A 10,456-nucleotide genomic window follows, 5' to 3' on the forward strand; every position below is an offset into this window, starting at 1 on the left:
AGAATAATTGCGAATTGTTCTTATTGCGACACACAAGAAAATTTAATGATCGTCCGGTACGGAGAATCCTCTCATATTTGATACAAATATTTCGTGACTCCCCAAACTGTGAGACACATTCATTTATTCCAAACTCATTGAGAATGCGCAAATGAGATACATTATTACGTAAGGTGGGGATTGTTTGTAAGCTTGGCACTTGTATGCCACATAAAATATGGAAGGCATTGTGGCTGGCGCCTCATTTTGACCAGTCCTGTGACGTACAAAGTGTCGCACGACTTTTATGTGGCAATAAATTACCTCCTTTGGTTATGTTTATTTATTTTCGTTCTGTCCTGACTTTTGTTTATTACTTTTCTGAACTATTGTGAAGATCAAATTTCGTGCAAATACTTGAGAGTGTTTAACGTTATTTACTAGTTAAGCTATACGTGTGAGTGATGGCGTAACAAGTATAATCTTTTTCACAAATCATTGAAATCGTAAACTAGTGTCCGGCTGTTAATTTTTTAAACTTTTAAAATGCTCTGGGCAATTCTCTGGGCTTTTCTCTACTCGTTCTTTCATTGTTTAACGGTTTAATCGTTTGCAACCGAGTATTTGAGTTCAAAATCTCCAATTTTAAATTTGGCATACTAATCGCCAATGATTCTTTCAGCTAATGCAACCCCACCATACACATCACAAATGTGACGAGTAGCTTTCGTAACCTTAGCAACTTGATTAAAAGCAAAAAGAAAGAGCTGTCGAAACATGCTCATATTTCTCAACTTGATTTTCCATTTTAAGGGTCTGAAAATTAACTGGAACCAAAGCACATTTGATGAAAAGCATCCGAAAACAATTGATGACATGTGGAAGAAAATAAGCAAAATAATAAATAAATAAACTTTGTTACCAACTCAATAAAATTTTTCTAATAAATTCTTTTTAGAATTTTAGCCATTTCTGGTGCCAATTACAACTGAGATAACCTGTTCTAAGAATTAGCTGGTCAATTCCATGGGTAACTGGTAAAATTCTGTTGTCTGTTTTAGAATTTTAGTTTAAAATTTTAGAATTTTAGCCATTTCTGGCTCCAATTATAACTGAAATAGCCTGTTCAAAGAATTAGCTGGTCAATTGCATAGGTAACTGTTAGAATTCTGTTGTCTGTTTTAGAATTTTAGCAAGTTTAAAATTTTAGTTTAGAATATTTTAGCAATCTTAGAATTTTAGTTCAATATGGACAATTACAGTCAATTTTTTTTAAAAATCTTAATTCATTCAGAATCCCTCAAAACCACCAGAAAATATTTAATACTTTTCTAAGAGTGCTAATTATTGAGTTATTTTTGAGCAAAAAAACGCTTACTTTCGTTTTTATCTGAAACAGGGAGTCACGTGATTATTCACTCTGACGTCACTCGTGCCCATCTGCCGCTCCTTTACAAATGCTATACTGTGAAAGTCATTACGTTTTTACTTTTGTTTGAATTTTTATAATTAAATCCAACAGTTTTAGATGGTAAATGACTATGTTAGAACAAAGTTAAGTATAATAAATTGTGCCCCTAATGCAGCTTAATAAAAAAGTAGCTTAAAACAACGTATTTTTATAATATTTTCTAATAATAATAATATATAATAATTTATATAGTGCTCATTGAGACAATGTTTACAGTTGATAGTTCTGAATATTAAGGATTTTTCAGTTCTGTAAAAATAGGGGTTAGAATGAGTTATGTGTGCCTGATATTACTTAGTAAAATGATGCGCTATAAATAAAAAATAATTTTGTTCTTTCCTTTTTTAAGCCATGTTAATCTTAGTATTAAGGTATTATTCTAATTATTTTCATGTTAGATGAAAAAAACGTAGAATAAATTTTACATATTGAATAGTTTTAGATTTTAAAATGTAGAAAAGTTTAAGTAATTTATTTTTTTATTTTAGCTTGAATTTAATGCAGGGAATTAATTATCTTCCTCAAAGCTGTAGCCTTTTTAAAAAAATGTGATCCCAGCAGAACTTTTAATTCATTCTTTAAAAAAAATTAAATTAATAAGAAAGAAAGAAAGAAATATATTCTAGTAGATTTTATTAACTTAATTCTAATAGCGTTAATATATGTTATAAGAGTATTGAAATCGTGCATATGCATATATTTAGTTTTACGTTAGAGAAACGGGAATTAAATTTCATAAATTACATATAAAAATAATTTTTCACCATAGCAAAATTCCTATTTATTTAAGAAATGATAATGATAAGAAAGGATATTAACATAACTGTATATTTAATTATTTAATAGAAAATATGAATTAGAATTTCTTATTTTGCGTCAGATATTATCTTAATTCTTAGCTGTAGTGAGACAAAAACGTCTACCTTAATGATATTCGCTGAAATTGTGGGATCACATTAAATTACATTAATTGAAATTTTATGTATAAGCACGTAGACTGTGGCCATGACGATGGGCAGATATATTTCAATGGACTTAGAAATTTAGTTTTAGCCACTTCTGGCGCCAATTATAACTGAAATAACATGTTCTAAGAATTAGCTAGTCAATTCCATAGGTGACGGTTAGAATTATGTTGTTTGTTTAGAATTGTAGCCATTTCTGGCACCAATTATAACTAAAATTACCTGTTCTAAGAATCAGCAGATCAATTCCATACCTGACTGTTAGAATTATGTTGTCTGTTTAGAATTGCAACTATTTCTGGCACCAATTATAACTGAAATAACATGTTCTAAGTATTAGCTGGTCAATTCCATAGATGACTGTTAGAATTATGTTGTTATTTCAGAATATTAGAATTGTAGCCATTTCTGGCGCTAATTATAACTGAAATTACATGTTCTAAGAAATAGCTGGTCAATTCCATAGGTGATTGTTATAATTATGTTGTCTGTTTAGGATTGTAGCAGTTTTGGAATTGTAGCCATTTCTGACACCAATTATAACTGAAATAATTTGTTCTAAGAATTAGCTGGTCAATTCCGTAGGTCACTATTAAAATTATGTCATCTGTTTAGAATTTTAGCAATTTTAGAATTGTAACCATTTCTGGAGCCAATTATAACTAAAATTACCTGTTCTAGGAATTAGCATGTCAATTCCATAGGTGACTGTTAGAATTATTTTGTCTGTTTAGAATTTTAGAATTGTAGCCATTCCTGGCGCCAATTATAACTGAAATAACCAGTTCTAAGAATAAGCTCGTCAATTCCATAGATAACTATATAAACCATTCACAAAGAAAAATGATAAATGTTGTGTAACATACTACACTAAATATACAACTTAAAATATTCTTATTGTTTGTTTTTCAGAATCCACTGGTATGATTGAATTTCCAAAATACTTTTTTAAGGTAGTTTAAAAAAAAATGTTCAAAAACTTGGTCATTGACTGACATTAATGCAACCTTCTTTTATGGAAAATAATTTCATAAGACTTTCTGCAAAATTTGTAATGAATTTTTCATAAAGTTGTATGAGATCATACAAAATAACGTAAGCCATTTAAATTACAAAATATTAATCTATTAATGACAGAAGTACATCTTCTGAAAGGGAATTAAAAAAAAAGAAAATATATACCATTTTATATTGCGTATCAACTTACATTTAAATTCATTGAACAATAACTTTTCTCCTGAAAGGAAACATTTCTGTTTTTCTACTTTCGAAAGAAAATTACAAATTTAAATCTTTTATTTGCTTACTAGCGTTGCGCAAAAGAACACTTGCTTGAAATTTCCATTATTCAGGTATTTCATAATATTTGAACTCCTCCCGTCACGCTTGCATACTGAAACAAGTTTCAAATATTTAAAAAAAATAATAATATAAGTAATGTCTCCCTATTAAAAATCATAAGTAATGTCTCCCTATTAAAAATTAAGAAAAATGCCGGCACTATTACGTAAGTGCATACGTATAAGTACATTGTATGAACATACGTATTGTATATATACATTTGTATGCATTTTGCATGTACACATATACGTACGCATTTGTACGTACGTAGGTATATTTTCGCATACACACATATGCATTTTATGTGTATACGTACATTATGTACATACGTACACTGTATGTGCATGCATACGTACGTACTTTGCGTGCATACATGCATACTAACATACATTTTTGTGTCCTATTTACTTGCACTTGAGCATACAATGTACGTAAGTACTGATATACTATGTACGTATATGCAATGTATGTAAGCATTCAACTTATTTTTTACTTATTCATGCAAGTATTTATATACAGTGCTCGTTCGTGTATATATACGCATAAACATACCGAGAAATTAAGTGCTCATGCATGTACAACATATTTATGAATTCGCGCAGCAACTATTTTTGCTAGTATTCGTTAGATTATGATTGCTGGTAAAAATGACTGCTTATAATCGTACATATCGATTACATTGATAACTTAAAATAAAAGATTTCGGTCATTTGTAATCACATACCAGTTTTTGCGTCTTGTTGTGATTACTGGTAAACATAATCATTTTTATCTGAAATCGTTACTTGTAACTTATAAAAATAATTACAAGTAGTTCAATACGTTTTAGTTGTAGTTGTCCCAATCGTAGTCAAGTAGAGTATTCCGTGCCGTTGAGCAGTGAAATTATTCAGTTATTCTTGACTAATGAATAAAGAATAATGATTGCAAATAATGACAGATTTATTGTTTATTCAAAATATTTCTGACTAATGAATACATCTTTATTCTTTATTCAGGAAGATTTTGAATAATTATTCATAATTCTTTATTCATTATTCTGAATGACAAATGCCCATCTCTGTTTTGAACCTAGTTTCATGTAATAATATGGGGGTCATATTCTTTGAAAATACACTTTATATAACTAAAAACACATAAGAAAATTTTTAAATTAGTTTTATTCATTCTAAATTACGCAAACGAACTAACATGTATATAGAACTAACACTAGAACTGACACTTAACTAATTTTTTAAAATCTTTTGAAACACAAGACTCTTTCAAAACTAGATTTATATTAAAATAATCATAATAATAATAATAATAATCATATATAACTATAAATGCCTAAAGAATATTTTTAAAATAGATTTTCTAATCCAAATTCGGTGTTAGTTCTTTATAACGTAAGAAATGACACTTAAGGATATTTTTAAAAAATTTTGAATTGCAGAATTCTCTTAAAACTGATTTCATATTAAAATATGGGAGTCATATTCTCAAAACGCATATATATCTAAATAAAAATACTTAACAAATAGTTTATTTTAAATGGATTTTAGTGATTTTTTTTCAATCAGTGATAATCTCATAATCTGGAAAATAATCTGCAATAATCTTATATTATATCTTAAAAATAATCCTGATTCTTACAATTTATCTGGTTTATAATCTGTAGCCTGACAAATCTAAAACACACTGCAATGCTTCTGCATCGTCCTAATTTTCAAAATGAGAAGGAAAAAAAAAGATTAGCTATTGCAAATAAATTGTTTCAATTAAATAATGATAAAATGTGCCGCTTAATATAGAAATAATAATTCAAATGCCATTTATTTTCATTAAATATCTTTATTCAAAATTTCACATTTTTGAAAGAATTTTCTTCCATCTGAAAAGCAAGAAAAAAAAATTACATTTCAGTTTCATTTATAATCAAATAAACAGTCATAAAATGTTATTACTTTGAAACAATCACAAGATACCAAAAAAAAAAAAAGAAAAGAAAAGAAAAAAAGAAATCAGGCAAATTATGTTTCAAAGAAAGGAACAAGAAACTCCGCTACAGACGTTTCGGGTTTGAAATTTTAGTTTTTTTTTCCCCTTTCATATCTGTAGCATTTAATATGAGAAAATTTTATTTTAACATTCTAACATTATTGTTAGAAATCGCAAGAACAGCAGAAAGTTGCTTGAAAAAGGGTTCCCGCGGTCCTTGAAAATTCTTAGTCTTCTTCTTCAGCACGACAGTCCTTTACAGGCCTTGACTGCCTCAACCACACGTAGCCTCCAACGCCTCCTGTCCATGGCGACTTTCCTCCAGTTGTTTATCTTCAATATTTTTAGATCTTTAGCAGTGTCATCCAGCCATCTAGTTGGAGGTCTTCCTCTAGTTCGAGATCCCGAAGGATTTTTAAAGGTGGCGACTCGGACTGCATTATTTGAAAATTTTTAGTAGTGTTAGTAAATTTAGGTTAATTCTAGAAGATATTTCTTATTTTAAAATACCACTTTGTCGTTAAGTAGTTTAAAAGCTGGCATTTTCCTGCATATATACTTTCTTTGGAAAACAATTTTTAGTGGTAGTTACACAGAAATTAAATTATCGATATTTGTTTAATTTTTGCTACCACTTTTTAAAATTTACAAGACCCGCGGGAACCCTGTTACAAGGTACATTTTACTGTTGAAAACCGTCGTTATTTGATGGACTGGCAAAAAAATATTAAGCATTACTTACATCTGTATCAGCTAAATGTATATTATGGCTGTATATACGAGGGCTGTTTTTTGAGTAACAGCAGTTCGAAAATAAAAACCAAACGATAGAAAATTTTCATGAAGAAAATTTTTTTTTCGATTTTACATAAGTTTCTCTTTTTTTCAAAATAGTTTCCAAGCTTGCTTGAGCACTTATCTTTCCTTGCAACTATATTTAGAATGCCCTCTTCATAGTAACTTGCCACCTGCTCCGATAACTAAGTGGTCATGACCATTTTTACGACTTCGTTATGGGTGTCAGCCAAAATGATGTATGAAACATCGGAAAAGATGAAAATTACTTAGCGCAAGATCTGGGCTGTATTGAGGGGTGGTCCGAAACTTCACAGCCAAAAGAATTCAACAAAGCTCAGGACTGAGCTGTGAAGAGAGTCATTGGCATGGAGGTAGCAAAATTTCCCGTCAACATGCCAGTAGGAATCTTCGTAAACTTCACAAATCTGCTGTCGAATGTATGTAGACAGGTTTCTTGGCTCAGACAGACTTTTTACAGACAGGCCTCATAGTGGCGGGAGATTTGTTACACCTGAACATTTTAAAGGCAAAGAACTGCCCGTAAAGGTTACCTACACAGTTGTAACTGAGCAAAGTTGTTCCCAAGGAATTATAGGACATGACACAAGCACTCGATGCGACGCAAGCGCCACCTATTACCAACAAAACGGCCCTTATAAAACAGCCCTCGTATTTTGGTAGATCGGTAGGTACTTTATTTACGTCGCACTAGAGCTGCACAATATGTTGTTGGCGGCCGTCTGGGAAACATCCCTAAGGATGATCCGAAGACTTGCCATCGCAATTTTGATCCTGGGCAGTGGGGATGGCTCTCCTGCTTTAGTACCCGAGCGCGAAGTCGAGCACTTTACGGAAGAATAGTTTAACGAGGATCGATTTTGAAGGATCTCAAAAGTACCGCGTGTTTAAATAAGAAAAAAACTTATAAAGAATTTTTAAAAAAAAGTACAAAAGAAACTTTTGATGGATCTAATATTACACAAGGTTACCTTATCGTCTTCCAAATACGAATGCAAAAGGATCAAATCCACCTGGTGCCATTCCTGAAAATCGTAAAAATATTAGTAGGCATTTCATTTTCAAAGAAGTAGTAATAACAATTTTATTATAAGCTGTCTTAAACTAATAATGCTACGTAAATAGAGCCCGTTTCTGAAACCAAAAACATTCTTTTCTATAATCATAATTCTTTTCTATAATCGAAATTCGTTTCTATGGATGGTGTTTTCTACACTAGGGAACGCTGCAAGCTCGGGACTGCCTAAATTTCCGAGTTACTGTTTCAGTTGTATTTTGAAGCCATTTGGCATCATTGTGTTTTGAGATTCTTGCAAACAATGTATTTGATTACTTGTTACTTATGTTTACAATGCTAACAATACTTGTGTATACAATACTAAAAGCGTTAACACTAACGTAAGATGGTGCACAGCTTGCAACACGAAAATAAATAAATGGAAAGAGGCCAAATCAAGACTGCCAAAAAAGCGAGTTATTCAAACTCTAGCAACCATGTCACCTTTTTTAATAATAAATAACAAAATAACTAAAGCAAATTTTCACTCCAAACTCCCCAGAATTACATATTAGCATTAATATCTTATGAAATACGGCAGATCTGAGCTCAGAAATTATCTAATTCATTTCTTTTATTGAAAACAAAATTATCCGTTTGAAAACATCGCCTATCAGAATAACACGTAGTAAGCAGCTGCAAACTTTTTAACCGGAACAAGAGTAGGTTCCGAGCTCGAGATTGTTATTGTTTACATTTCTATTGAAAACACCATCCATAATCGAAACACAGTATAAGAGAGGGAAACTTTGAAACGCAGAAGATAAATTCAAATAAACTGCAACAAGGAAAAAAGAGTTTAACAAATAAGGAATGGAAAGAAGCATGATCATTACTCGATTATCGTGCTCAAGCTTGTTCTCCACTCCCAAATAGGGAAGCCACTTTGTTCATTGTTGCAACTTGTTTGTAAATTTTCTCTTTCTGCGTCTTCGTGTTTCTCTCATTCAGCAGAGGAAGATTTTTAATTATTGAAAGAAAAGCTGTAGTACATCTATCACCTCAATTTTACGAGTATATTTTGTAAAATTAAGGTAACAGTATATCATTTTTAAAAAATTGAGCTAATTTTAAAACTTTTCGTATAACTGAGATAATAATATATTAATTTGAGATAATAGTGTAACAATTTTGAAGTATAGTATATCTATATAGTATATTTCCTATCAAGAGTTTATTAAAAAAAATATTGTGAATACGTTCTTTTCAAGAGTTTATAAAAATAAAAAATATATATGAATACGTTCTCCTCAAGAGTTTGTAAAAGAAAGTTAAAAATAGAATGTATTTTATTTTAAAACCGTTAAACAACAGACAAAATTTTGAGTTTATCACTACGAATGTTTAACTCCGTAGCTTTGTAATTTTAATCCCGATCCCGAAGACAAAAGAATTCCAGGATCAAGTATTGGGCCTCTGTTGAGGACTTTTTGATGGAACTAACCCTAACTTTGCATTACATGAAGATGAAAACCTCCCACGGTCAGCTTGATGGCAAGAGGACTCTAACCCATGATCCGTCTACCACTGACGATATTTTACGTCAGTACTGTTTTAGGTGTGAGCTGGTTGCTGAATTCGAATCAACCGGCCATCGTTGGGATTCGAGCCCGAGTCCTCTCATTGAGAATGGAGAACTGTAGGCGACCACGCGAATTGTTATGAGTCTGTCACAATTACTGAGTGATAGTAGTTCATCATTGTACAACGCCCTCCTAACTAATCATGAAATTGGAGCAAAAATTTAGAAAAACCACTATTTTGTGATAGTGGTTCAATTTTTTATATTTGAATAGTTACTGCATCATTACTTCAACTATTGAGAATTCCTCATTCATTTTAACAATTTTCATCTAATTCAAGAATGCCACAGGCGACTGAAAAGGTAAAAAGTGGTAGAAAGTCAACTCATTTTTATTTATTTATAATCTCCTTAATGAATCAAAGGTGACTACCATCGCGACTTACAATTCAAATTATTCATATTTAAGGCAAACATGTTTTATAATAGCCTTCAATAATAAACTGAAAAAGTTATGCTAGAAAAGGTTGCTAATTTTAATCTCTTTTAATAAGTTTTGGAAATTTATTAGTCACCACTTTTTAAATTTAGTCGCCAGTGACAATCCTGATAATTAAAAAAATCTCGTCAATTTTTTACAGCGAAGTTTAATAGTTTAAATATTTAACCAAATGAAGAGTTGTGCTTTAAGCTACATGTGTATAAAGCAACACGACTTGAGTATTGCTCAAATAAAGAAACAGAAATGAAAATACTGTAGTTTCGATTCTTTAAACAGATGCCGTCCAGGGTGTAGAAACATAACGTTACAAGAGAAAAGTAACAAGACAAACACAAACAAAGTTGTTTAAACAGAACTTTAATTATCTTGTTTAATTAAGCATATTATTCATCTCCTACCAGTTAAAAGAATTTTGAACGTATTTGTCTCGTTACTTTTCAGTCGTATTGTTGTGTTTCAACAATGAGAAATGCTTCTGTTTATAGAATCGAGACTATAGTACAGGGGTGGCCAAGCTTCTTGATAGTCGAGCCATTTTTCAAAATTTGAAATTTTTCGCGAGCTGCAATTAAATACGTATTTAAAAGATATGAAAAAAGGTATTAAATTCGTTTTTTTTACATAAATTGTATTTATTGAGAGCATATAGGTAAAAGTACAAACTATGTGTATTGAGTTTAAATATTAAAAATTAAACACATTTATTTTACTTTCTCTTGATAATTCTTTAAAATTTGGTGAATAATTGATGTCAGCACTTCTCAGTAATTCTCTGAGATGCTGGTTAGTTAATGCTGATCGGTTTTTGGATTTCACGAATTTT

General features: G+C 30.7%; 1 protein-coding gene across 2 annotated transcripts in view; it reads right to left on the bottom strand.

The window, feature by feature from the left end:
• Positions 1 to 5,569: 5,569 nt before the first annotated feature.
• LOC107452916 (uncharacterized) overlaps positions 5,570 to 10,456 on the bottom strand; it is a 32,866-nt gene continuing 27,979 nt past the window's right edge. Inside the window, exons 4-5 of one of the 2 annotated variants that reach the window (XM_071177875.1) lie at positions 7,524 to 7,577; positions 5,570 to 5,629 (exon numbers count right to left, since the gene is read on the bottom strand). In XM_071177875.1, the coding sequence (XP_071033976.1) occupies positions 7,525 to 7,577 (53 nt within the window). In that variant the 3' untranslated portion in view covers positions 5,570 to 5,629; position 7,524. The remainder of the gene's footprint in view (positions 5,630 to 7,523; positions 7,578 to 10,456) is intronic. The other variant, XM_071177874.1, reaches the window with a different exon arrangement.

Source organism: Parasteatoda tepidariorum, chromosome 2 (assembly GCF_043381705.1).
Source record: "Parasteatoda tepidariorum isolate YZ-2023 chromosome 2, CAS_Ptep_4.0, whole genome shotgun sequence".
Classification (NCBI taxonomy): Eukaryota; Metazoa; Arthropoda; class Arachnida; order Araneae; family Theridiidae; genus Parasteatoda; species Parasteatoda tepidariorum.